A 27,692-nucleotide genomic window follows, 5' to 3' on the forward strand; every position below is an offset into this window, starting at 1 on the left:
TGGCTGTGCCAATTTGTCCTTCCCAAAGTGTATTTCTTATTAAGTGGGGGTGATTTTAGGGTATGCAACTTCTTCCTTACACCAGTTTAAAAAAAACATTATTTTAGAATAGGTAACACATGTTCCAGGCTCAAAATTCAAGTTACAGACGCGTGCGACAGCGAACGGTTTCCCTCTGACTTCCTTCCTCCAGCTGCTGAGTTGCACCCCCCAGAGGCAGCTGTTGCCTTCTGGGTATCTAAGTGATTACATACAGATTCTGCTTTCCTTATTTTTTTTTTTTTTTTTCTCCCGCAAATACTAGCATAGGATAGGCAGTGTTCTTCACTTTGATTTTTTTCACCTGACAGCACATCTTGGCGGTTGGTCTCTTCCCTTCTTCTTGAAAGGCCGCTCTGCCTTTCAAGTGGAGGCGGTGCAGCTCTGCCGCTCTCTCATTGTGTGACTGCGGACAAGTTCCCGAACGTCCCCAGCCCTCGGGTAATAAGAGAGCCAGGGTCGTCGGGCTGTTCTGAGAGTGAGTGAGCTAATACAGGAAGAGTTTTAAAGTTAATGCCCTAAGGTACGAAGGAACCCCCTGGGCTTCTTGTGAAAATGCAGATTCTGATTCAGCAGGTCTGGGGCGGAGGGGAGGCTGTGGTCCAAACAGCCCCCCAGTGATGCAGAGGCCGCTGGTCTCCGGTCTATGCTTCGAGTAGTGAGGGCTGAGAACAGGACTCAACTCGTGATACACAGGCCCTAAATGAGTCTTGTTGCTACCACCGAAAGTGACTCATCCAGTCCCCCTGGGATGGAGGTCTGGGGTTTTCCCATCTTCCGCTCTTATTAATAGGGCTGCAGTGGAAATGGAAAACCTCAGTGCACATGTCCTTGGACACTTGAGTAAGTGTAGCTCTAGGAACAATTCCTGAAAGTGACATTGTCTGTTTGTAGTTTTGATTGGTGTTGTCATTTTACCCTCGGAGAGGCCGTTCCAGTGGCACCCCCACCAGCAATACACGAGGGCACCTGTGTCCCCTTCTTGTCGGAACTATCTGTCAAACTTACCTGTCTTTGCTAATCCAATAGATGACGTGTGGGATCTTGTAGTTTGGCTTCGCTCTTCTCTCCTCCGTGCAAGGCTGAGCCCTTCTCGAACACACCGTTTGCAGTTTCGTCTCTGCGCACCTCTGTCCGTCTCCTCTGCGCCTTGCTGGTGTAGGGTGTTGGGCTTTTTCTGCTTTATATTTTAGGACATTTGGCCCTTTGTGATTTGAGCTGCAAATGTTGTTCCAGCTCTTAGTTTTTCTTTTTACTGTGCTTAATGCTGGATTCTACCAAGTGGATTTAGAAAATGTAGATAAATTTTATAATCTTTTCCCCAAAATTATCCACGTAAGGTCATGAGCTATGTGGGAGGAAGTCACAGAGTTTAGGACCACACTTGTCTTCTTTCCAGTCTGGTTTTTTTTTTTTGAATAAATTTATTTATTTACTTTATTTATTTTATTGGCTGTGTTGGGTCTTTTTTGCTGTGTGCGGGCTTTCTTTTTAGTTGCAGTGAGTGGGGGCTATTCTTCGTTGTGGTGCGCGGGCTCCTCATTGCCGTGGCTTCTCTTGTTGCGGAGCACGGGCTCTAGGCTCGTGGGCTTCAGTAGTTGCAGCACATGGGCTCAATAGTTGTGGCTCAAGGGTTCTAAAGCGCAGGCTCAGTAGTTGTAGCGCACGGGCTTAGTTGCTCTGTGGCATGTGGGATCTTCCTGGAGCAGGGATCGAACCCGTGTCCCCTGCATTGGCAGGCGGATTCTCAACCACTGCTCCACCACGGAAGCCCTCCAGTCTGGTCTTTATACTGATGCTCTCCCCCAGGCTCCCCACCCCCTCAAACCTTCCCCTTTTTATGCCCCTGACATTTTATTTTATTTTATAAATTTACTTATTTACTTATTGGCTGCATTGGGTCTTCATTGCTGCACACAGGCTTTCTCTAGTTGCGGCGAGCAGGGGCTACTCTTCATTGCGGCGTGTGGGCTCCTCATTAGTGTGGCTTCTCTTGTTGTGGAGCATGGGCTCTAGGTGCGTGGGCTTCAGTACTTGCAGCCCATGGGCTCAATAGTTGTGGCTCATGGGCTCTAGAGCACAGGCTCAATAGTTGTGGTGCATGGGCTTAGTTGTTCCATGGCATGTGGGATCTTCCTGGGGCAGGGATCGAACCCGTGTCCCCTGCATTGGCAGGCAGATCCTTAACCACTGTGCCACCTAGGAAGTCCCACCCCCTAGCACTTTATAGTGGGGTCCTAGTAGGTGCTGGAGTTTCGCCTTGCTCTATGTGGGTTGGCAAACTACGCACGGTGGACCAAATTCAGTCTCCAGCCTATTTTTGGGTGCCTGTGAGCTAAGAATAGTTTTCAGATTTTTAAATGGCTGAGAAAATTTTTTTTAAAAAAGAACATTTTGTGACACAGAAAATTATATGAAATTCACATTTTGGTGTCCAAAAGTAAAGTTTTATTAGTACACAGTCACACTTGCTGGTTTATGCATCACCTGGGCCTGCTTTTGTGCTGTAACAGAAAGAGTTGAGTAGTTGTAACAGAGACACTATGGCCCACAAAGCTGAAAATACTATTTTCAGAACTACTATTTACAGGAGTTTGCAAATTCTGCTCTATACCAGAATTTCTCAAACTGTGTTCCATGATGAGTTATGATCAGTTAAGTGCAAGAAATGCTGGGTTGGATAAATGAAACAGGTTTCACGGCAGGACTTATCAGAGCCTTTATTTTGCTGATGTCCATTGTGAACCTCCTGATAGGGTACACAACATAGAAGAATTCCAAACTTATCTGACAGTAGATTAACATGTGGAACATATTGGGGATGAGGCACAAGTGAGGCTAAGGGTGACTTGATTGTCCTCTTCAAAGTGGCCATTTCCCGAACTCTTCTGGGTGTTGGCTTGACCTGCCAACTTGACCCCAATGGGTCCTGTGCTCCTCTGTCCTGCCTGCCCTTCTGGCTTGGGCTGGCTCAGGTTTGGTTTTTCTCTTAAGTGACACACACCCCAAGCCTGCCTTCCCCTCTCTCCTTCAGTCAGGGTCTTTGTCCCCCTTTTGCCTCCCACTTCTGCTCCCCGCAGCCTGTGGCCGAGGCTCAGCGTTCATTGAGGCTGCATCACCTGATGGTTAGAGCTTGGGCTCAGGAGCTGGCCAGACCCCCCGGCTTCAAGTCCCAGCTCTGCTTTTTCTCGCCCCATGACCAGGGTGAGTCACTTAATGTCCCTCATCTGGAAGATGGGCTTAATAATAGTTTCCACCTCCCAGGGTGGCTGCGAAGGATTAGATGAGCTCATACAAGCGAGGAGCTTAATTGCTTAACACGTGGTGGCTGCTAAGCACAAAGTGCGTGCCTTCTGCCGTCCCTCTGTGATCCTCACCGTCCGCGAGGGCAGATGCTATCATTAACATCCCTGAGGACAGCAGAGGAGACGGGGCCCCTGGGAGCTGTCGAGGCCTGGGGACTCCCCTCCATCCAGGGGGCGCGTCGCCTGGTGGCCACAAGATGCTGCCTAGCGCCAGGGTTAGGACTAGATGCCACTCCCTGGCCTGGTGCCCCATCTCCTCCCTCCTAAAAGGGGCCCAGGGGCTGGGTGTGGATGCCGACACCTGGCGACCCGGCTTGTCCAGATGCCGTGCACGCCAAGACAGCCAGTTTGGTCGGAGAAGGACCACCCAACCCAGACCGTCGCGGAGGTGCAGAGTATTCAGTGGCCAGTTGGGCCTGTGAGTTTTTGCATCTTTTGGGGGATGAGGTAAGAAGAAGTGAGCCCAGCATTTCTGAGACCACAGGCTCCTGGCTGGGAAATGGTTTCCCTCCATGGTGTCTCTCCCGCATGGTGTCCATCAGAATCCCCTGGGTGGCACACTGAGCGTACAGGTCCCCAGACCCACTGACGGCGAGTCCCCGAGGATGGGCCCAGCAATCTCCCTTTTCTCACAAGCTCCTTGGTGCTTAGGGTCCGGCCCAGTGACAACACTCTGGCAAAGTCACAGCCCCGGTATCCTGTTTATAAGATGGTGCCCGGGCTGGCCAGGTCTAAACCTGGGTCTGAACCTTTTCCTGTTGGATGCCTACACAGGTGAAAGGCCGGCAGGGCCTGCTGGGGAGTCTGCGGATTCTGGGGTCCATTTGATGGGCAGGCTGGCGTGCACGTACTGTGTGCCAGTCCTGCGTTGTCTGTAGAGTCAGCCTGGTCCCTGGCCTGGGACCGCCTACTGGCATTAACATAAACTCAGTGAGCATCACTGCCTGCGACAGCACCTGAGAAGACGAGTGCCGGGGCGTGGCACCCGCGCCCAGCTCCCAGTGCCCCGTCTGGGAGGGAAGGAGACGGAGCACTGAGCCAAGGGTACAGCATCTTACAGCTGCTGAACGGCTGCCAGAATATGCAGCCAGGTCCCCTCTCAGGCCTCAGTTTCCTCACCCATACAATGGACATGTGATGATAGTAATACGGACAAGCTGGCCTTGTGAGGCACAGACGTCACAGATCTTCTTTCCTCATGTTTGGTGCGAGGTGAGGTGAGCCCCGGCTCACCGGGTCTCCAAATGCCGCTGGAGACCACCCAGGAAGCGTGCGTCTGTTCCCTCTTCCTCCAGCTGTGGCCCTCCTGTCGGAGTGGCACAGGTGGGGCCTCCGCCAGCCAGCGAGCCTGGGAGGGGAGAAGCCCATAAACTCCCCGGGCACCTGGGGCTCACCAGGAGCCCAGTGGGGAGCATCGTCTCATCTCCGAGGACAGCACGCTGAGGGAAGGAGGGCTGGCGTCTGCTGTCTCCTTGTACGAAAGACAAGAGGAGAGGCAGCCCTTCCCCGTCCCAAGCCACACAGGCTGTGCTCCTTCCCACCCCCAGGGGTGGTGGAAGAGGGGAGAAGAGGCACCCTGAGCAGAGGGCACCTGACACCAGCGTAGAGAGCCCGCCAGTTGGCAGGGGGCTGTCCAGGCGGTGCTGGTAAGAGCTGTACCCTCGCTGCCGGCCAGGCCCTGTGCTCAGCTCCTGTACAGAACCAGAGAGGGGCAGGCTGGCGGCTCCTGAACCAACTCCGGTGCCCGATAGCCTGGTGCTCCGTGGGGGGGCCTCGTGTGATCTGGGGCAGCTGGTCCAGCCTCCTGATGCTTCTTCCCTTCATCCGTTCCTCGGGCATCATTATGGCTGGGAGGGAGAGAAGAGTGAATTCGTGTAAACTGCTGAGCCCCGGGCCAGCACCCTGTCCATGCTCGTGAGTGTTAGATATTATTATTGTTGTCATTGATGTGTTCAGTTCTCACAGTGACCCTGCCCAGGTGGCACGTTTGTCATCGCCAGCAACTTAAAGATGAGGAGACAGAGGCCGAGAAGGCCAAGCAACTTGACTAAAGTTACTCTGCTCCCAGGGAAGGCCTGGGCTTCACTGCAGATTCTGACTCCAGTCTTGCTCGTTGCTGGAAAGGCTTTCGAGGACTGCGGTCACCAACAGCCACACCTGGGGGGCAGGGTGTAATTAACAAGCCCCTGCTGCGTGCCTGGCTGGGCCATCCAGGCAGAGAGCCTAGGACCTTAGAGCATCCTGGTTTCTGCCCGGCTGTTCTCTCTGCATCCCATCTCCTGGGAAGAGAGTTTGAACGAGGACCCAGAAGACAGTGGGCTTCGCACAGGACTAACTAGAGGAGCCAGGGTCACAGAAATGGCCAGGGGTTCCTCCCTCCATTCAAAAATATTAGAAATTAGGTGCATGACCATCTTGGTGTAATGGTGAATATAACCCTGGCTGGGTTAAAAACTAAAACATTTTCTCCAAGTCCTAAAGTGTTCATGTTTTGTCTTCTGATTTTAAGAGGCATTAAAACGTTTTCATGGGTCCCTAAAAGTTCCATGGGCCTGGCCACAGTGCCTGACGGACAGGTCAGCCCCAGGCCTGCATCCCAGCCTGGGGAGTGATGCTGAACCCTCCCAGCCCCAGCACCTGGTGGTCAGCACCAGCTTCCTACAGTCAAGAGCCTTTTTGCCCATAAATAAATGTTGAAAGCACATTTATTCACTCGACAAACATTTGTGTGGAGCTATGATGGACCAGGGCCTGTTGCAGGCACTGGGGCTATGGCTTGGACAGCACAAGGCTTCTGCTCACATCCTGATAGGAGAAGGCAGACAGTGAAGGGACCATACACAGCAGGTCAGGGATGAGGCCGTGAAGACACGTTCCGAGGTTCCGAGGACAGCTCTGGAGGGCTTCCTGCACACAGTGTTCCTGGTGCTCCCGTTCACCCTAGAGTGGCGGGGAGGCAAAGACTGCTTTGGATTGGAGCCTCTTTCATCTTTGAAGACATGGAAGCACCTAGTCCTTTGTTCCCAAGACAAGGACTCCAGCATCTTGTCCCTGTTGACAGGGTCCTCTTCCTCTCCCTTGTCCACAGGAGAAATCACTTGACGTCTCAGGAGGGCTGTGTCGATCAGCCCTGCCCTCTGATCCGAGAAGATGATCTGGGGGCCTCATTTCTCACACTCCCTCGCTGGGGGCCTCCAGCTGCTGCTCAGCATCCCCGGAGCTCCAAGACCAGGAGGGCCTCTTCCCCTCCCACCCACTGAGCCTCTGCCTCTGGCAGGCAGACATAGGCGCGTCCTGGACATCTGTGTGCAAAGAGGGCCCCGGGCTTCTCTCCGGGGCCGAGAGAGCACGTATCCCTGTTCTTGATCATCCGGATGGGATCAAATGGGATTGCGAGGCACTTAAAGGATTGAGGGCGTATGCCGTGCAAGTGGGACGCCAGCGCGGCAGCTGGGGATGGAGACGGGAGTGAGCCGTTTGCCCACGGAGGCTGCGGAGACTAAGCCCCATAAAGCTGAGGCTGGCGAGTGATCCCGCCCGCGGCGCAGCTGGCTCCCAGGTGCCTTCACCCTTGCGATTGCTTCACATCCTGTTTGTCCAGAAGCCAGAGCAAGAGAGCGAAGAGGCGGCTTTGGTGACCCAGAGACTGGGATGGGACCTTCCACGGCCATTGAGCAGTGGCGGCGGGGGTGGCCTTGGGTAATTAGGCCAGGCAGATGTCACAAGTATTAACGGCATGCTCGCTTGCCACTTAGGCCTTGATCCATCAGCAGTGGCTGGAATTCATGTGTTTTGCACCGTTAAGGAGGAACGTTCTCAGGCTCTGAGCCTCCGAGGGGCACCCGATAGCTCTAGGCCTGGAAAACAAAGACGCCACAAGAAACCAAGATGCCACGCTCTCTGTGGGTGCGTTGCATCCCCTCCTTTCCCGAGAGGCCCCATTTGTGCTCCTTGCCTGCCCCTGGGCCTCTCTGGGCTGGGCGTGCCGTTTCTGCCCAGGCCTCATGCGCTGGCTCGTCCCTGTCCACAGCTCTCTTCCCAGAGTCCTGCTTTCACACTCTGCCCACCTGGCTCGCCTCGGGGAAGGACCTCCCCTCAGAGCCTCGGTGGGTCCTTCCTTCCCCCTGGAGGTCCCGTCACCGGCCCACATCTGTGCCGGGGCAGTCTCTCCTTTCTGCATTTCCACCCACCGCCACTCGCCAGAGGTTTGGTAGTCAAGGTGCACCTCGAGCCAGCTTTGCCCGTGTGTAGCTGTGGGCTCAGCAGTCCTAGCCGAGGACCAGCGCACGGGGTGGGCTCCGCACAGCGTCTGGCACGGAGGACACACCCAGTCATCTTCGTTGTGAACCCGCTCTGCCAGGAATACTTTCTTTGGTAAATAATAGACAGTAAAGGCATCTTATCTCCTGGGGACATTTTATATTTTCTTTACAAGTCTAGAATTAAGTGGATCTGGGGTTGGTTAGAGCAGAGGTCAGCACACTCCTTCTCTAAAGTGCCAGGTAGTAAATGTTTTAGCGTCGTGGGTCAGACATTCTCTGTGAGGTTCCTCAGTGCGGCCGTTAGAGCGGCAGTACGTCCGTGCGTGGGTGTGCACCGCTCTGTCCCAATAAAACTTTTTTTTTAACTTTTTATTTTTATATTGGAGTACGGTTGACTAACACGGTTGTGTTAGTTTCATGGGTACCGCAGAGGGATTCCGTTATACATATACTTCTATTCCCATTTAGGCTGTTACATGATACTGAGCAGAGTTCCCAGTGCTACACAGTAGGTCCTTGTTGGTTATCCATTTTAAATACAGCAGTGTGTACGGTCCATCCCAAATTCCCTAATTATCCCTCCCCCTACGCGTCCCCCCGGTAACCGTAAGTTCAGGTTCTCTAAGTCTGTGGGTCTGTTTCTGTTTTGTAAATAAGTTCATTTGTATTATTTTTTTTTTTTAGATTCCACATATAAGTGATATCAAATGATATTTCTCTTTCTCTAGAGAGAAATATCCAATAAAACTTTATTTGCAAAAACATGGCTGTAGTTGCCAACCCCTGGGTCAGAGTATCAACAGCAGGCAGGACTGCTCCCCCGGCCCCCGTCTCGCGTGTGTCGGCTGTGTGTCCTGAGACTCATCGTAGCGCCGTGAGCAGGATGGCTGACTCTTTGTGCCCAAGCTGGAGGGGGAGCAGGGGGCGGGATGCAGGGTGTCCTCCTCTCCGCCTCTGTCGGGCGGAGCCTGCAGCACGCATCCTAGAAGGAGCCGCCCGCAAGGCTGGGAAGGGTCTCGTGTGCAGCCTCCTTGGGTGGAGGAGGGCCAGGCAGGACGGGGCTGAGCCAGGTGCTGGGCACGCTCCCGGGGTTGGGCCTTCTCCGCTCAGCGCTGCGGGGGGAGCAGAGCTGCTCGGCAGCGCCCCCAGCCTCTCTAGACGGCAGGCGGGATGATTCCAGCGCCAGCAGATCCCTCGAGGGTGCGAAGACTGTGGGGAATGGGCCACACGAAGGGTTTCACCTCCACATCGCAGAAAGGAAAGCGTAGGTCGACACAAAACCTGTACGGGCACGTCTGTCGTGGGATTCATGCTTACCCACGCTGGAAGCAGCCCAGGTGTCCTTCAGCAGGGGACTGGGCCATCAGGCTCTGCACCCACACTGTGGGCCGGGGCACGTGCAGCACCGCGCCTGAATCTCGACGACTCGCTAGTTGATACACGCCAACGCGAAAGACTGGGCATCATGTATATGAAACGTCTAGAAAATGCAAAGCTGTAGGGATGAGAACAGCTCAGTAGTTGGCAGAGACTGGGAGTGGGGCAGGGAGTCGGGGGGCTCGTGATGAGAAAGCAGGGCTTGTCCCCCTCGGCGCTGTTGACGTGCTCAGTGTGTCTGTTGCGGGGGCGGCGGGGGAGGGGGTGGGGGGGGTGTCCTATGCGCTGTGGGATGTTTAGCAGCATCTCCGGCCTCCACCCGCTGATGCCAGTAGCATCCCTGCCTCAAGCTGCGAAAACCAAAAATGTCTGCGGACTGGCCAGTGTCCCCTGGGGGCGGGCTCACCCCTGCCTGGACGTGCTGAGATGCAGCAGCTCAGGGGTGCTGCTTGGGGTGCAGGAGCTGCTCTGTATCCCCGTAGCAGTGGTGCTGGCACGAGCCCACCCACACATGCAAACAGACAGATCTGTATGCCAAAAAAAGTCAGTTTTACTAGACGTTAATTTGAAAACTAAAATTTAAGAAAAGCCAAAACCCAAAAGCAAAACACTCCACAGAGGGGCAAGCCATGAGTTCTCCTAAGGACAAAGAAGTCAGTGAAGTGATTACCTGACTGTCAGGCTGCTGCAGTCTGTAGCGGGGTCAGTTACCATCAAATGCCGGGGGAAAGCTTTCTATCCTGATTTAAGGAGCACTTGTTGGCAGAAAAGACACTTAAATTTGATGCACCCTTACATCTGAATTTCAGGTAAACAACAAGCAATTGCTTAATATAAGTATGCCCCCACGTATTGCAAACATTATTCATTTATCTGAAATTCAAATTTAACTGGGCCTCCTGTCTTTTTCTTTATAAAATCTGATAACCCCATCCTTGGGCAAATCTTCAGGTTTTTTTTTTAACCTATTAATCCTTGTCTAGAATATAAATTTTTTTCAATTTTGCCAAAGATACAGAACTTTGTTTACATATTACGTGTATCTTTTCTTCCTGCCTGGATTAAGAACTCACCCACCACAGTCCCTCTGCCTCATACATTTGGCCCCCCTCCCTATTCAGGGTGGCTTGCCCTGGACATTTAAATACAAATAATCAAAACAAATACTTGCACGTGCTAAGTGAAGCCTTTACATTGTAACATAAAATGAAAAGGAATTCCTCTGCCAGCCAACCCACAGGTCCTCCTCTCCAATATAACCTTTCTCCACCCTTTGTGAGGTTTTTAAAACAAAAGTAAGCTTTATGTATGTACAAATCCACATATGGGGCATATACTTTCAATTTCTTTTCTCCTGTGTGGAGTCACATGCATGGTGTTCTGCCCTCACCCGGCAGCCCTTCCTTCTGTCGGCCCCACAGGAGCCTGCACCTGTCTTGTTCCCATCGTAACCCCCGGGGATGCAGAGCGGTGCTGGGCTCGGGGCTTGTGGGCCAGGAGTATTTGTAAACAGATGAGTGAATTGTTTAGGTGGCTGGTTGGTACTTCACGCCATGCTCCTTCATTTCATTGTCCATCTTAATACAGCACCACATCGTCTCTGGGGTTCACAGCAAAAAACTTGACCACAGTAACTTAACCTTCGCATGCCTGTGTTGCCTGGCTTACTTTGAGGAGGGTGCATGTAACACCTGGCTCTCGACCTGGGACATTTGCCCTCCGGGGACACTTGGCAAGCTCTGGAAACATTTTGGGGGTGCATTTTTGGGAGCAGCCAGGGCTGCTGCCACGCATCCTACAGTGCCCACGACAGCCCCCTGGAGAACCATCAGCCTGAACGCCCAGTGCTGGGTGGAGAGGCGGCCGCGTTTGCGCTCGCCTGCTTGGGGAGCGGGCTTTGGGCCCCATGTCAGAGCTCTTGCCTGTGCAGGCACAGCAGGTGAAGAAGACCATCCCTACCCTGAATTGCTGCGTTTTTGGAGAAGGACAGCGTGTGTGCAGGGCCCAGAGAGACCGCCCTGAGCGCTGTGGGGGGCCAGAGGAGGGCATGGTGGGAGGGGCTCGTTTCTGGACCCCCACTAGGCTTCCTCTCTCCCCCCGCCCCGTCTGTTCCCCACACACCAGCCCTAGTGGGCCTCTCACCACAGAGCTCTGGCCACGTCCCCCTGCCAAACCGTCCAGGGCTGCTGTCACACCTGGAACGGGACCCCAAGCCCCCACCGAGGCCCCGCGTGACCCACCCCCCTCCCCCGTCCCCGAGCGCCTCCCCCTCTCTGGCCAGCTCCTGAGACTGCCACCCTGTTCGCTGCTGTGCCCGCACCTGGCACAACACCTGGCACACAGGCTCTGTGAATCACTGTGGACGGAACTGCTAAATGAATAAACAAGTGTGTTCAAGCCTGGAACGGAAGAGGATGAAGCAGAGGGATTTCCACATGCGAGGCCCCTCTGCAGCCACAACAGATGAGATCAATGTGTGTTTCATTGATGAGGAAAGATGTCCACAGCACATCACCCCCGAACCAGGCTTCTGTGAGTCAGCGAGGACACACATCCCAGTTATGAGGAATTGCACACACGTGTCTCCGTGTGTCTATATGCGTATGACAGGAGTGGCGTCACGGGTGTGGCCCGCACAGGACCCTGTGGTCCTAGGGCCCCGTGCTTGCTCTGATGCTCTGCTGTTGCCATCTTTGCCATTTTTAGTAACTTTTGATCAAGAGGTCCTGCATTTCCACTTAGTTTCTGCAGCCAGTCCTGGTGCCCGGGGGTGGCTGGGAGATTGGGCCATCGTCTAGAACCCCAAATGGGCTTTGGGCAGGAGGACCCACTTTCTTCTCTGCACGTTGCTCTGTTTGCAGACACCAGGTAGTGTTTCTATAGCCCTCCCACCCCAAGAGGAAGCCAAGGAGATGAACCCAGTTCAGAGTCCTTTATTCCAAATTCTTCCAAATTCTTTCCAAATGTCAACTATGTGGTCATCCCCTGGGTGGGGATGTGGCCCTGGGCCGGGGGACCTCAACTCACATGCAGGCCCCACCCAGTGTTGGGGAACCTTGACCCCTTTTTAGCACACGGGACAGCCCACGAGGAAGGCTGGGGTGTTTGCAGCTCCAGGACACAATGGTGTGCAGCTGAGGACTCAGCCTTTGGCTTCCATCAGAACAGGGCTCGAATCCTGGCTCCACCACTGACCCGCTGCAAGGCCTTTATCACGGGAGCCTTGTTCCCCTTTGAAAAGTGACACCACGATGTCTGCTGTGCGGGGCCATGGAGAGGGTTGGGTGGGCGGTGAGCACTCAGTCCGCTGTTGGCACGGGCAGCATTCGTTCATTCAGTAAACGGTCATCAAGAGTCCACGAGCGCCAGGCACTGCGCTAGGCATCCTTACTATTTATGAACAAAAACTGTCCCCCAGGGTTTGGTTGCTGGGTCATTCCTAGTCATGTTTTTCTTTTTTTTTTTTTAATGTACTTTAAAAAATTAAGATATAATTCACATAACATGAAATTCACCATCTTAAAGTGAACCATCTAGTGCTTTTTAGTACATCCACCTTGTTGTGCAGCCACCCCACCATCCCATTCCAGAACATTTCCATCATCTCCCAAAGAGACTTCCTGTCCATTAGCACTCACCCCGTTCCCTCCCTCCCCAGCCCCCAGCAGCCACGAACCTACTTTCTGTTTCTATGGATGTACCTATTCTGGACATTTCGTGCGAATGAAATCATACGATGTGTGATGTTTGGTGACTGGTTTCTTGCACGTAGTGTAATGCTTCCCACGTTCATCCGTGTTGTAACATGGACCCGAACTTCAGGTCATTTTATGGAGAATAATATCCCATTGTATGCATTCGCCGTGTTCTGTTTATCCCTTCATTAGCTAATGGACATTTGGGATGTTTCCACATGCTGGCTATTATGAATAATGCTGCTGTGAACCCTTGCGAACCTATGTTTTTAGTTCTCTTGGGTATGTACTTAGGGGTGGAATTGCTGGGTCATATGAGACGTCCAAGTTTAACTCTTTGAGGAATTGCCAAACCATTTTCCAGAATTTCTGCAGCACTTTTATAACCCCATCAGCAGTGTGTGGCGCTTCCACTGTCTCTGCATCCTCACCAGGATTTGTTTTTTGTCTACCTTTATTTTAGCCATCTTAGTGGGAGCGAAGTGCTATTTCATTGTAGTTTTCCATATCCCTGCTTTTTGTTGAAGTGGGGACATCTGTCGTGGTGACATCCAGTTTTTACCTTGAAAGCCTTAACCTTTTCCCATACTTGGTGATAGAGGGGGAATAGTCTACACCTGCCCTGTGAGTGCCCACTCTCTGCCAGGCCCAAGATGGCTTGCAACCCCCCTCCCTAGTTCTCAAGCCTCTAAAAAGGGGGCAAGAACAACCCTAAAATGGCAACTTGGACTAAACAATCAAAGAGGGTTATTCATTTGGGTGGTTGGGGCAAGAATGCAGCTTCAGGACTGGTTTGTTCCAGTGGCTCAGTGATAACACCAGAGATCACGTGCTTCTTTTTCTCTCTGCTCTTCCTTCCAGCAGGTCAGCCCCATTTGGAAATGTGGTCCACTCGTGGCAGCCAGGTTGCTGTTCCTAGGGCTCTCTCCATCCCTCTCCCCTCAGTCCTGTCCAGGGAAAGAGGGCTGCTCTGGGCCCTAGGCTTGAAATCCTCCGGGATACTGCTCCTCCACTCATTGGCTACATTGGGTCATGTGCCCATTCCTGAACCAATCACCGTAGCTGGAGGATCGGTTGCCGCGTATTAGAGCGCAGGCCTCGCCCTCTATGGCCAGGCTGAAGCAGTTTAAGGTACAGCTGTCTAGATAAAAATTGGGTCGGAGAGCAAGAAAAGGAGGGCGTGAGCGAGACAAACGGCATCCCTGCTTCACAGGTGAGGCGACGGAGGCCCCCGCCCGCAGCTTCCCCTCTCTCAGCCGGCACAGGCTGCTCGGGGGCAGATGTGGGTTTCGGCCTCCGGGAGACCCTCCTCCGTCCCCTCTGTCTGCCGGGTTCTCAGCTGAGGCTGTGGGTCCCGGGACCTGGCTGTCCTGACAGCGGCCAGAGCGAGCCAGACCCCCTCCCCAGAGGCGCGGCGACTGCCCGCGGCGCTTGCATTTCCCAGACCTGGAACAGCGTCAGGTTTTCAGGGAGGCGTTTTTATGTTGCCCTTAAAGCCTTCCAGGGGGGACACAATTCCTAGGGGCTCGGCTTTAACGGTTCCTTTTATAGAATCGTTCAAATTATAGATGGGTGAACTCGAGGAAACCCCGCTAAAGAATGCAGCAGAGCCGCTGTTGAAAGGGACGAAGGTAACGTAGTGGTGGGGGGTAGCCCGCTCTTTTAAACATTTGTTGTTGAACAACCAAAGCGAAGCCCCTGGTGCTGATCTGGCCCTGGTGAAGCTGGGTTTCTGGACATCAGCCCCGTCTGGAGGGCTCCAGGTGAAGTTGATTCCAGATGTGGATGGGCCCCGGGCCTCCAGAAGCACCGCTTTTGCTGACCTCTGACTCCTCTCACCCAGCTTGCAGGCACCATATTTGTCGCAGTTAAGCAGCCTGACCTGGGTTCAAATTCAGCTCCCTTGCTTCCAAGCTGGGTGTCCTTGGGCAAGTTATTCTGCCTCTCTGAGCTTTGTTTTTTTGTTTTTGTTTTTTTAAAGTGTACAATTTGATATTCTTTTTCTTATTAGTAATGTATATATGGCAATCCCAATCTCCCGATTCATCCCCCCCCAATCCCCCCCTCCCCCCCCCCTTTCCAAAACCCCTTGGTGTCCATATATGTGTTCTCTACACCTGTGTCTATTTCTTCCTTGCAAACCGGTTGATCTGTACCATTTTTCTAGTTTCCGCATATGTGTTAAATACAATATTTGTTTTCCTCTTTCTGACTTACTTCACTCTGTATGACAGTCTCTAGGTCTATCCATGTGTCTACAAATGTCCCAATTTCGTTCCTTTTTATGGCTGAGTAATATTCCATTGTATATACACGTACCACATCTTCCTTATTCATTCATCTGTTGATGGACATTTAGGTTGCTTCCATGTCCTGGCTATTGTAAATAGTGCTGCAATGAACATTGAGGTGCATGTGTCTTTTTGAATTATGGTTTTCTCTCTGAGCTGTTCTGTCAGGAGTGAGATGGGCTTTCTTTGTTCTCTTGCTTAATCTTCCTTTGGAATACTTATCCCCACCAGATGTGATGTTAAGTGTATGTTGGCCAATGGCCTCCTCGTTGCCGGAGCCCGTAGCCCGTATGTAGCCCGTTCTTGGCTCCCATCACACTGGACCCACCCGTAGGGCACGGGACGCTGTGACTGCTTCATCCTCCTTCTCTCCCAGAATCCAGGGCCCCATATCCTCTTGGCGCCCCGCCCCGCCCCCCCCGCGGCTTCCTCCTGTTAAAGCTTCTTCCAGATCCTTCCCCTCCAGGCACTTGTGGGCAGCCTCGGCTGCACTCCCCAGACATCTCAGAGGTGGAGACAGGGCATCTGGACTCAGCCCTCAGGTTGCTCGTCCAGTCTCCATGCCGGCCTGAACCGCTGCCCTGAGCTGGTGGTGAGGGGGCACTTCCGGTGTGCAGAGCTCTGCTGGGAGGAGCATCTGTGCGTTGAGTGGCAGAGGCAGGTCGTGAACCCAGGAAGGCGGGCCCTGGGCCGGAGCGTGTCTTGCCTCCAAGGCTGTCCCTCCCCCAGGATCGGGAGCCAGGCCCGGGCTGGGAGATTCGGCTGCCCCCTGCCTGCTTCCCTCGGGCGGCCGGTGAGGATCTCAGACAGGAGCCGCTCCGTTGCACGATATTTTCATTCTCTGCCCTCCCCTCCCCCACCTCCTCCCCACTCGCACCTCGGTTTCCACACTTCCTGAAGGGTGCATGGGACCTCCCTGTACGTTTTTATCACAACTTCCTCTGAATCTGTAATTATTTCAAAACAAGACATTGAAAATAAAATAAATTCTAAAGGACTTAAACAGGAACCATCAAGGATCTGAGGGTTTCTGGCTGCCTCTGCCCCCACCGCCCTGGGTCCAGGCCCGTCAGATCTCCCTGAACTGTTCCGTGACCTCCAGCCTTGCCTCCTGCAGTCCAGTCTCCGGTGGTGGCCTGGGGTGGTCTTTTACAAACAACTCAAGCTGCCCCCTCTTCAGCCAAGCACCCCACGGTTTCCATTTCATGCAGACGGGGTGTGTGTCCTGGGGCTTAAAGCAGCAGAGCTCTATTCTCTCACAGTCAGGCGGCTGCAAGTCCAAAACCAGGTGTCCCGGGCTGCCCTCCTTCCAAAGGCACCAGGGAAGACTCCTTCCTGGCCTCTTCCAGCTTCCGGTGGCTGCTGGTGTTCCTTTGCCTCTGTCTTCGTGTGTGTGCGCGCATCTTCGTGCCTTCGTGACCTTCTTCTGAGGACACCAGTCATTGGATTAGGACCCACCCTAAATCCAGTGTGATCTTAACTAGTTACATCTGCAAAGATGCTATTTCCAAGTGAGGTCACGTCTGAGGTTCTGGGGGGACCTGAATTTGGGGGACAGAAAACAGAGTGGAGGCAAAGGGCTTGCTGATGCCCCCAGGACCCTGTGTCGTTTGTGCCGCCTGCTGTCCCCACCACTTTCCCCCGGAACCCCTCCCATCCCCCCCATCCCCCCGCCCTCTCACCCTTAGTCTCTGCTCCAGCAGGTTGCCAGGCTCTTCACTGCTCCTTGAAAAACCCCCCTCTCCCCCCGCCTTTGCCTTTGCAGTGCCCCCTGCCTGGAACGGCCCCTCCTCTGCCATCACCGTGGTTCCCTCCCTCGCTGTTACCCAGCTCTCTGCTCAAATGGTCCCTCCGCACAGAGATGGCAGTCACTGGGGCTGCTGTGACTGTTCCCACCCTCCTTGACCCGAGGCAGGACGGCCCCCACCCCTTGAATTTAGGTGGATCACATGACCTGATTTGGCCAATGCGATGTGAGTGGAACTGCCACCAGCCAGAGTCCTTCTGCAAACCTCAGCGTCCTACCCCTCCCCTGCTCCATTTGTCTCCACGCATGTATCTCCACGGGCTCCCTGCCCTGCGTGTTTCCTGCCCGCCTTCCCCACCAGTGGGCGCACCCAGGGGCCAGGGAGTTTTCTCTCTGTGGTTCCCGCTGTGTTCCAGCTCCCAGAACAGCCTGGCGTAGGGTCAGAGCTGAGACCACACTTGCGATGGATGAGTGGCGAGTGCGCGGCTGGATCGTGAGGCTCGGATGAAGTGACACCTGTGCAGCCCTTCCCGCCAGCCTCTCCTGTAACCACGCTTCTGTGCATTTGCCTGCTTCCCCTCTAGGGCAGAGCATCAACCCCAAGCTGGCGGGCCTGATTGGGCGGCAGGGGCCCCAGAACAAGCAGCCCTTCATGGTGGCCTTCTTCAAGGCCACCGAGGTCCACTTCCGCAGCACCCGCTCCACGGGGGGCAAGCAGCGCAGCCAGAACCGCTCCAAGACGCCCAAGAACCAGGAAGCCCTGCGGGTGGCCAATGTCGCAGGTACGCCGGGGGCGGGAGGGTTAATACGTGGGGCCCCCGTGGGACCCCAGCCGGGGGCGACTGGAAATCCGTGCGTGTGCTCAACAGATGGTTCTGGAACCAATACAGCAGGAAGCACAACCCGCAGGATCGCTTCCTGCCCAGGGATTTATACCATCTTCATGGTATAAATTGCGTCATAAAATTCATTTCTAAATGCAAGTAGCAAAACATGAGTATAACAAGATGCCAATCCTGTACATTTCTAAGACAAAACAATAACTACAAATAAATGAAGGAAAATTATCCCGAGGGAGGGATGCTGCTGCCTGGGGAGTGGGGAAGAGGAAAACGGGGGAGTTTGCTGTATCTTTACCATTATTTCTGCAAGTGAAAAACATTTGAAACTCATGGCAAATTTTACCACTTGTTGAAATGGCTGGTAGGATTTTCTTGGGGAACCTTCGTGGCTCTGGGTTCATTGTGAGCTGGCAAAGGCCTGGGGCTGGTCAGGGGAAGAGTGGAAGGGGGGATTCGGGTGTTTAGAAGGAAGATGGTGACAGAGGAGCCCCACCCTCAAATTCATCTCATGTTGTCCATAGCTTCTCCCGCCTTACCGGGCCAATTTTGAAATTTATGTTCATTTTCCTTTTTGAGGGAAAATAAAGTTATGGTTACTGTGGTTGGTGACGTTTTTAAGAGCAGGGCATCCTGCCAGGTGGATTCTAGTGGGTATGTGTGGCTCCAGAGTTTGTGCCCTGAGATTCTTAATCTAAAAGAATCTTTAGGTTCTTTTCTGGCAGGTGTGTCCATATTTCAGGCTGCTTGAAGGGGATCTGGGATCCCCCTAGTTAAAAACCAACTGAATTTAAAAAAAACTGAATCTCTTCATTTGTATTGGGAGCCTCCTTCATGCCAGGCTCTCGGGGGCTGGAGGTCAACAGTGAAAGGCCGGCCATGGTCCAGAGTTAATTCAGGATGGGCAGGAGGTGGCCCTCATTCACAGCCACACTGATGCCAGGTCCGGGAGTCAGGAGATGGTGACAAGGGACTCTTTAGGGGGTGGCTCAGGGAAGACTTCTCAGCTGAGAGCTCTGAGGCACGCCGGTGCCCGAGGGGTGAGGCCAGGGAGCTGGAGACCAGCACTCCGGGCAGTGGGACCGCAGGTGGAGGGCGTTCTCGTGGCAGCTTTGGGGGGTGGGGCGGGGGGGTGGGGAGACCATGTGGCTGGGATGGGGAGGGTGGGGCTGGGGAGTGAGCAGAGTCAAGTGTCCTCTTGGGAGCCACGTCTCGAGTTTGAATTTCATCCAAAGCAAATCTGGAAGCTTTTGCAGAGTTTCCAGCTCTGATGTGGGGTGGGGTTGATAAGAAGCTCATTCTGGCTTGGTGGGGAGCAGGGCGGGGTGCCCAGGGAGGCTCAGAGTAGGGAGACTCGTTAGAGGCTTTTCCGTACCAATCAGGCTGGAAGGGCTGCAAGTGTCATCCCTGCAAAGACTCCTTGTCTTGGAGGTCTGTCACGTGTAACGGTCTGACCAAGATAATGGAAGGGGAAGGACTGGTCTCAAAATCTTAGAATTCTACACCCAGCTTCCCTGACCGCATCCTCCCCAAACCCCCGTCGTCTCCACTTATACACCCCGCCTCCGCCCTACACAGGGCTCTCACTTCCTCACACGGCAGCCGTTCTGCCTTGCCTGGGACCTGCTTCCTTGCTTTGGACTTCTGCTTCCTGGCCCTGTTTGAAGGTCACCTAAACCCTGCCTGAGAGTTTAATTTAAAAAAAGATACCAAAGCCTGGGCCCCACCGCAGGCTTAGGAAATCAGAATCTCTGAGTGTGTGTTTGCGCACACATACCCGTTTGAAGTACTTTACCTCCTGGGCTGGGTTGGGCCGGGCTGGGCTGGGAATCCTGTTGCAGGGCCACACAAGTAGAAGCCTCTCTCACGTGGCAGCCCTTTGTGTGCTGGAGGGACAGTCCTACAGGCCAGCCCCGCCCCTCAAAGGCCTTCAGCTGCTCTTCAGACCGTGTGGTTTGGGGTGAGAAACTGGGTCCCGCGCCTCCCTTCCACTTCCTTCTCCCCGCCCCCCCGTGCCTGGACCCAGCTCCCTGATCATTAGCCGTCTTCACCAGATGACCCGTGGGGGTGGGGGGGAGCCCCAGCACCAGTTGTGACTTGTCAGCTGCTCAGACCGGGCTTGCAGAGGTGGGTGAGTGGCAGCCTGTGGCTCCTGCCCGCTGCAGCCTGGGGCAGATGGGGCCGGGCAGGAGGGACAGTCTACTTCTCTAGCATCTCTTTTCTTCTCTTTCCTTGTCTTTCTGTTCATAAGAGGTCAGAGTGAAATAGGCGTCCCGACCACCTCCTCCCAGAGCAGCCACGTTCCAAGGAGGCCTAGAGGAGCCAGGTGTCTGGGGTCGCTGATGGCAGGACCAGGGCCCACCCCATACTGACATGCCCACAGCTAGCTTCATGAGCTGCTCTTGGCCTTGGTCTGTTGGGCCTTGGGCTTCAACATTAAGCCCCAAATATCCTTGCTTTGTTTTCAGATAAGATTGGGGAAAATGGCACTGAGGCCCCTACTTGCCCTTCCTCTGCTCATGGCAGACATTGCTAATCAATCCTGGCACTTTCTTCTCCCTGAGCCCACACAGCTTCAAATCCTTCTTTACTCAGGGCACGAAACGGGCAGCAATGTTGGCTTCAACACGCAGCTTCTTTGCCACATGCCTGGCCCGGGCTAACGTGCTTAGACCTTCGTCTTGTTCAGGCTGCTTCATACAACATCGCTGGGCTGAGACCCCTCCTCCTCTCTTCCCTCTACCTTCCGCCTCCCTACAGGGAAGGAGGAGAAGAAGACTTGTGGGGTTGATGTTGCTACCTGGGGCCACAGGTGTGGCCACAGTGATGGAGGCCTTCTGGGATTTCTGCTCAGTGTCTGTGGGTTCCAGATGGCACGGTGAGTGGTCCAGGAGGTTGCTCAAACTCACCTCTGATGGTTTTCTTGACCTTGAACTTTGCACATCAATGACCACCTGGCCCTCCAGCAGCCCTGCTACCCCCGCAGCTGGTTTTCTCTCTCACATACAGCCCTCAGGCTAGGTCCTGAGGTGGGGAAAGGGGGCCCAGGACTCCCCAGTCCTGCTCCATCCTCTCTCACGCCCCTACCCCCAGCTGTGGAGCTCGGTCCAGCGAAGCAGACTTTTCCCGCCATGCGGCCGGCCGCTGACCCCAGCACCTCCTCAGTCCTGGAAGCCTCTCGTGCCTGCTGCCCATCCCGCTGCCCACCGCCACTCCGGTCCTGGCTCTTGCCGACTTCTGACCCTCCTCTCCATCCTGCTCCATCCTCATCCTGGAGTCTCCTCCCTTGGATTCCTCCCTGGCCTGCTCTCTCACTTCCTTTGGTTCTTTTTTTTTTTTTTTTTTTTTTTTTTGTGGCACACGGGCTTAGTTGCTCCGCGGCATGTGGGATCTTCCTGGAGCTGGGATCGAACCCGTGACCTCTGCATTGGCAGGCGGATTCTTAACCACTGCGCCCCCTAGGAAGCCCTCCTTTGGTTCTTATACAAGCATCACTTCCTCACGGCACAGAGCCCCCAGCCCCCTTCCTGCCCTCCCCTCCTCCCTTAGTTCCTCTGCGGAGCTCGTCTAGATGGAAGGTAATTGGTGTTGCCTCGTTTGCTTGTTACCTGCCTCGCTCGGTGGCAGGACTCCTTCTGTTCGCACTTGTAGCTCCAGTGCCCAAAACAGCATCGGCAAAGCCACAGACACTGACAGCTCGTATGAGTGAGTGAATGAGTGACATACCGGGCACCAAGGTAACGAGGGCCCAAGACACCCCGGCCTGGGTTCTCCCTGCACCCCCAGCCTGTGCCCCCCTCACCGAGAGCCTCTCCCTGGTTCCGAGTGTCTCCTAGGGGCCAGGATTCCTCCTAGAAAGACACACAGGATTCTGTCGTCATCAATTGTGTCATTTCCTCATTGGTTTGTACATTTTTAAAAAACTGCTTTTCTGAATTCGAGATACAAAGATAAAATTGGTAATATTCAGGAACGCTGATAGAAAGCCCCTGGGAAGTTTTGGGAGGAGAGACAGGTCGTGCTTAAGAAAAAAAAATGAATCCCTCTAGCTTCTGGGTGCAGGGAAGGCTGTGCAGTGGCAGCTCTGTGGGGGGGTGTTGGAGAGAGGCGCACACACAGAGACATAGACACAAAGAGAGAGAGAGAGAGAGAAACAGAGGTTTCTACATGTTTACAAGTGCTCAGTTCCTAACCCAAAATTCCTACAAACTTTACATACTTCTGGAAAGCCCCAGTGCATAATTTTCGTTCCTCAGAGAAACCTCAGTATTGTGTTTTTCTGGAAGGTCAGTGGGATCTGACTTCTTGCCCTCTCACTTCTTCTCGGTGGTGGGGCTCTGTCCCAGGCCCTGTCTGCATCTCCTCCTGCCCCTCCGCAGGGCTGAGCATCACAAGGTGTGGTTGAGCGGAGGCAGCCCCTCGAAGCGGCTCTTGCAGCCAGCATGTGGGATGCAGATGAAGATTGGCTCCCACACGGAATCTGTGCAGATGTCAGCATCCAAACAAGAGAAAACAGTGTACAGAAGGATCCAGAGAGAGCTGTGAGCTAAGACTGCGTGAGAGAGACGGGAGCATTGGTGCCTCCCTTACGGAGGCTGTTTGCCAGGGATGAAAATGAGTGTTGAGGCTACAGGTGCTTGAATGGCTTTTGTGTCCGGAGCGTCACCCTGCAGCTTTCGGAGTTTGCTTGGGCTCGCACCCCTGCCGTAGATGGAGGAAATGTTAACACCCGTGTGTTTCCTTTTCCTCTCCCCGGTGCTGCTCCTCTGCTCCCTGTCCCTGCAGAAAACAGCAGCAGCGACCAGAGGCAGGCCTGTAAGAAGCATGAGCTGTACGTCAGCTTCCGGGACCTGGGCTGGCAGGTAAGGGCGTGGGTGGCTGGGTCTGCCCTGGATGTTGGGGGCCTCTGTGTCTGCTAGGTGCAGTGAGCCATGGTTCTCATCTCTTGAGACTCCGGTACCATGTCCTAACTAGAGGCTACGGGGATGCCTCATGAAACCCAAGAGCAGAAATGTCGTTGAGACTCAACCTAGAGGCAGAAACCCACACGCTGTGGACTCTGAACCTCGTTCTCCACGTGAACCCCATTTCCATCCTGCACTGGCTACTTCTCTCAGACATGGCCAAGTCCAGATGCTGGAATCCTCCCACCCTCTGCCCCATCTGCTCCTCCATACCCCGTCTGTGATTCAGATTCCGAGGGAAGGCGCTGATTGGCCCAGCTCTGGGTCAGGTGCCTGTTCCTGAACCAGTCAGCTGTTTTAGGGCTGGGATCATGTCCTAGGACCATGGCTGCCCCTCTGGAACCATTGGCTGGAGCAGGGCAAAGGACAGGGGATGAATCCTAGAAAAAGAGTATCTCAACTGTTTATAAGTGTCTATGACATTCTGGGCCCTTTTGTAGGCACCAGAGGTACAGCCTTGGGCATAGCAATGTGCCCCACCTCATGGAGCCCAGATGTCCCCTGGACAGGGTGTTGTCATAAGATCACCAGGGCCACTGGTTTTGTTGTTCTCCCCTCAGCAGGCTTGTAATACTTCAGTGGGAGGGTCCAGATTCTTCCCAGGGGAGCCTGTTCCCAGATGCAGCCTCAGGGCCCTCGTGCCCACAGCCAGCTTGGAGCCCTTCTGTGGTCCTGCCCTCACTTATGACAACATCCATGGCCTAGGGGTGCCAGGCCGCGCTTACGTTCTCGTTCTGGAACAGAGCCCCAAATGCACGTGAGTCCCTGAGGCGTGTATTTATTGCTAGAACAACATTTCTGTGCTCACCCGACCACGTGCATCCTTTACTGAGTTGCACACGTGTACCAGGCACCATGCTGGGTGGGCTGCACGGTCACCTCTCTCCTGGGTGGGTGAAGCAAAGCGCACACGTGTTACCACCTGGCGGGGTAAGGTTGATGCCACCCCGGTCACCCCTCTCTGTGCCACCTTCTGATGAAGAGCAAGGGTCCATTCTGGGCTCAGCCCAGCCCTGGTGGTCTTTCCCTGATGTTCATGGTCCTACTGGGACCACGAAAGGCTGCTTCCCATTTCTCCTGCCTCTGCAGGCGCCCCAGCTGCCCAGGAGGAGGTGGGCCGTGCCTTTGACCTCTGGGAGCGTGGAGCCTGCGGCTCCCACTTTGCCTGCGGCTCTGACACCCAGCCCCGCTCTCTCCTGCAGGACTGGATCATCGCGCCCGAGGGCTATGCCGCCTACTACTGTGAGGGGGAGTGCGCCTTCCCTCTGAACTCCTACATGAATGCCACCAACCACGCCATCGTGCAGACGCTGGTGAGTGACCTGCACGCCGCCCGGGGTGTGGTCGGCTGGGGGAGCAGGGCCACCAGATCCTGCCTCGTGCTTCTCCAAGCTGGGGCCACAGCAGGTCTCTGGCCAGGACCACATCATGACTTTCAGGAGCCCAGGGCACTTTGGCTTTCGTGGGCCCTTCCTCCATAAAATAAGATTAAAAATTATATTTAATAACATGGATGTATAATCCTCGTGTGTCATCGTCAGCCCTAAAGTGCATTTATTTCTCCTAATTTTAAAAGCAATTAGAACAGTTTCATGGGCTCCTAAAGGCATCGTGGCTGAAGGGCACTGTGCCTAACAGCCGCTCTAACCCTGCCTCTTCTGGGCACTGTCCATCCTGGGTGTCAGCGGTCACACCCGTAGGCTTCCCGCACCCCCGCCCCTGCCCCGCCCCCCGGCGTCTGCGCTTCCTCCAGGTTGGGCAGGCTTGAGAGCCCATCCCCTCCCAGAGCTCCTGTCTTTGCCTCCTAGCCTTGAACTTCGTGGTCCAGCCATTCAGGGGTGTTCATTGAGCATCTACGACATGTAGACCCCACGCTGGGAGCTGGGACACCACAGGGCACAGCATACAGGGAACAGCACAGACCTAGTTCCTGCCCTTAGAGCCTCACTTTCCGGGGGAGGAAGCAGTCAAGTGAACAGATGAGGGAACTTCAGGAAGAGGGGAAGTGATGGGGAGATGGGAAGCAGGATAATAGGATAGAGAGACGGGGTGGGGGGGAGTAGTAGCCATGGGCGATTTGAACTTCACGGTTCATTGGAGGATTCAGTGTGGTGATGAGATGAAAGCTCTTAACAGGGTGCTCAATGCTGAGGACACTACTAGATATTATTTTTACCACTTTACCAATAACAATAGTGATACGAACTAGAGACTTTGTTCTTTAGCTTAGAATCTGAGGTTCAGAGACCTTGGTTATCTACCTCCTTGCTATGAACATTATCTGGGCCTTCCCCTGACAACTGGTCATCCTCTCTGGCTTGAATGCTGCTAGTGACAGAGAGCTCACTACCCAGGGCCATCTTCTGTGTCCCACAGGTCTGTTTGGTACAGAGCTTTGTGCTTCTTTTGTCTGGTAACCTGCCTCCCTCTTCCCTGTCCCTGCCCCATGTGTTGCTTCTTGCCCCTCTATTCCTTTCATTTGCACCAGGCTCTGCCCTTTGAGGGAAGGCCTCTTGCTTTGCCAGGACCCTGCCTCCCACAGCAGTAAACCCCGAAGCCCTATTCACGACTGAAAGTCTTCAGGCTGGAAATGAATAGTCCCCCCAGCCTGTCCCTTGGCCTGAACCTGTCCCCTGCGCCAGTGTCTCCCCTGCTCCGTCTGGCTTCAAGGACCCCAGGAGATGACAGAGGTGTCTCCAGGCTGCCAGGAGTACACTGCCACCCTCCTTTGTGCCCTGCCTTCATGGCCCGCGGAGCAGAAGCCTGGCTGCCCTGTGACTACTCTCTCAGTCTGCGATTCACCAGAAAGCTCTAGGATCAGAATGAATCCTTTGATTATTCTGAAATGAAAGTCCTGTTTGAAAAGGGGGTGAATCCTTGCCTTCTAGAGAGTCCTAGTGAAATACAGAGGAAGCGCGCTAACACCTGGGATTTGCTTTAAAATCATTCAAGGATGGAGGAGATGAGGGAAGGTTTAGATTTGTAAGGCTTGCAATTGTCCATAAAAACCAGTTTAAAAAGTATGCCAGCCTATGTGAGAGGTCGCAGACCGGGGCTTGGGGGCAGAAGGTCATCCACAGGGTTTTCTCTTGGCCCACGTGGTGTGTGTTGGAAACCTGGAGGTTTCACATATAAACAAAACAGGACTGACAGCTGGCCTGTCCTGACACTTGGTGCATCTGATGGCTCGGGCTTTGGGCAGCCTGCGGCCGGTTCCCTTTCACTTGCCCCCAGCCTCACTGCCCCCTGTGGCCTGTCTCCTGGCCCAGTTTGGTCATCCGTGGCACGTGCGTGGCCCCTGCTGACACTGACTTTGTTTGCCCCCGACCCCCACCCTCTGTAAGGTTCGTAGAAGCCCATGAGCCAGAAGGGACAATAGACCTGGGCAGCTGGCTGACTTCCTTCTTCACCCTTACCTTCTCCTTTCTTGTTGGCTTCCACCCAAGTGTTTGCCCAGATTCTTTTCCTCTCGTTTTTATTGCTCAACAGGCATCAGCGTCTAACATAGTCTAGACTCGCACCATCCAATACAGTAACTGCTTTTATGTGTGGCTTTTGAGCACTTGACATGTGGCCAGACTGAATCGAGATGTTTTGCAACTATAAAATACCCGCTGGGTTTTGAAGACTTAGTATTAAAAAATGTAAAAATATCTCATTAATGATTTCTGTTGCCAAGTATATATTGAAGTCATAATTTCTTTAAATGCAGGGTTAAATTAAATATACTACTCAAATGAATTTCACCTGTTTCTCTTTTACCTTTTAAAATGTGGCTACTGGAACATGTTAAATTACATGCGTGATTTGCATGATATTTTTCTTGGACAAGACAGGTCTGGCCCAGAGGTCAGCCACCTTTTTCTGGAAAGGGCCAGATAGTAAATATTTTTGACTTGGAGAGTTGAAAGTCTTTGTCGCACCTCTGCTGCTGTAATGCAGAAGCAGCCATGGACTGTGTAGATGAATGGCCGTGGCCACGTGCCAATAAAACTTTATTCATAAAAATAGGTGGTGGGGCAGGGTTCAGCCTACAGGCTGACCCTGGTCTAGCCTCGTGGTTCTCAACTTGGGGCACTTTTGCCTCCCAGGGGGTGTTTGACAATGTCTGGGGGCAGTTTTCATTGTCATGGTTGGGGGGTGGGGGTGGAGTGCCTCTGACTTCTAGAGGGTGGAGCCCAGGGATGCTGTCACCCACCCAGCAGTGCCCAGGACAGCCCCACGACCCAGAATGACCTGGTCCCAAGTGTCTTCCTAGCTGTGTGCTTTGGTTCTCTCATCTGTGAATCCAGGGTAGCCCCAGAACTGAGGGAGTTAGCCATCAAGTGCTTAGAACGGGGAGTGCCCGGTGCGCCTCACCTGCGGGGATTTGTCCACGCAGGACCCGTTCCTCATAGAAATGTGGAGGCCGAGGAGCAGCGAGTCAGCGGGCTCACTGCCGCCGCCATTTCGGTGTGTGTTCCAGGTGCACTTCATCAACCCGGAAACGGTGCCCAAACCTTGCTGCGCTCCGACTCAGCTCAATGCCATTTCCGTGCTCTACTTCGATGACAGCTCCAACGTCATCCTGAAGAAATACAGAAACATGGTCGTCCGGGCCTGTGGTTGCCACTAGCGCCTCCTGGAAGTCAGACACTTCGGAGCCACCTTCTTCCGGATCCGGGGCCTCTCGCCTCCCAGCGTCTCCACCGACTCAGCGAGGAGCCAGCAGACCCACCGCCTTTGGCGAGGCCTCCCCGCCCCCTCCCCACCTGTAACGCCGTGGGAGTGTTAAGGAATTTGAGAGGCAGATGGCTTTTGATCCGTTTTTCGTCGACATCCTACAGACAAGATCCTACAAGCTGCTGCAGGCAAAACCTAACAGGAGAAATAGACATCAAGAAAAACTGCCCGGCCCCGATGGTTGGCTGTGAAGTCTCAGCCGTGCAGCGACTCGTTCCCAGGGATGGTGACGCCGCCCTTGAGCCCGGCCACCAGCAGCGGGAGGAAGGGGGCGCACCCAGGGGTGGGCACGTTCCTGTCTGTGCGAGAGGAGGACTCACGCAGAAGTGCCTGTAATAAATGTCACAATAAAACGAATGAATGAAAATGGTTAGGATGGTACAGATATATTTTCCTGAACAATTTATCCCCATCTCTTGGTTTACTCTGATTTCATACACAGAAGCTGTGG

General features: G+C 53.9%; 1 protein-coding gene across 6 annotated transcripts in view; it reads left to right on the forward strand.

The window, feature by feature from the left end:
• BMP7 (bone morphogenetic protein 7) overlaps positions 1 to 27,612 on the forward strand; it is an 85,585-nt gene extending 57,973 nt beyond the window's left edge. Inside the window, exons 4-8 of one of the 6 annotated variants that reach the window (XM_057701940.1) lie at positions 17,301 to 17,498; positions 22,341 to 22,417; positions 23,080 to 23,276; positions 23,722 to 23,832; positions 26,901 to 27,037. In XM_057701940.1, the coding sequence (XP_057557923.1) occupies positions 17,301 to 17,498; positions 22,341 to 22,417; positions 23,080 to 23,276; positions 23,722 to 23,788 (539 nt within the window). In that variant the 3' untranslated portion in view covers positions 23,789 to 23,832; positions 26,901 to 27,037. Of the gene's footprint in view, positions 1 to 17,300; positions 17,499 to 20,315; positions 20,434 to 22,340; positions 22,418 to 23,079; positions 23,277 to 23,721; positions 23,833 to 26,900 lie in introns of those variants that run through there. The other 5 variants (XM_057701939.1, XM_057701942.1, XM_057701943.1 and 2 more) reach the window with 5 other exon arrangements.
• The last annotated feature ends 80 nt before the right edge of the window (positions 27,613 to 27,692 follow it).

The sequence above is a fragment of the Hippopotamus amphibius genome, chromosome 12 (assembly GCF_030028045.1).
Source record: "Hippopotamus amphibius kiboko isolate mHipAmp2 chromosome 12, mHipAmp2.hap2, whole genome shotgun sequence".
Classification (NCBI taxonomy): Eukaryota; Metazoa; Chordata; class Mammalia; order Artiodactyla; family Hippopotamidae; genus Hippopotamus; species Hippopotamus amphibius.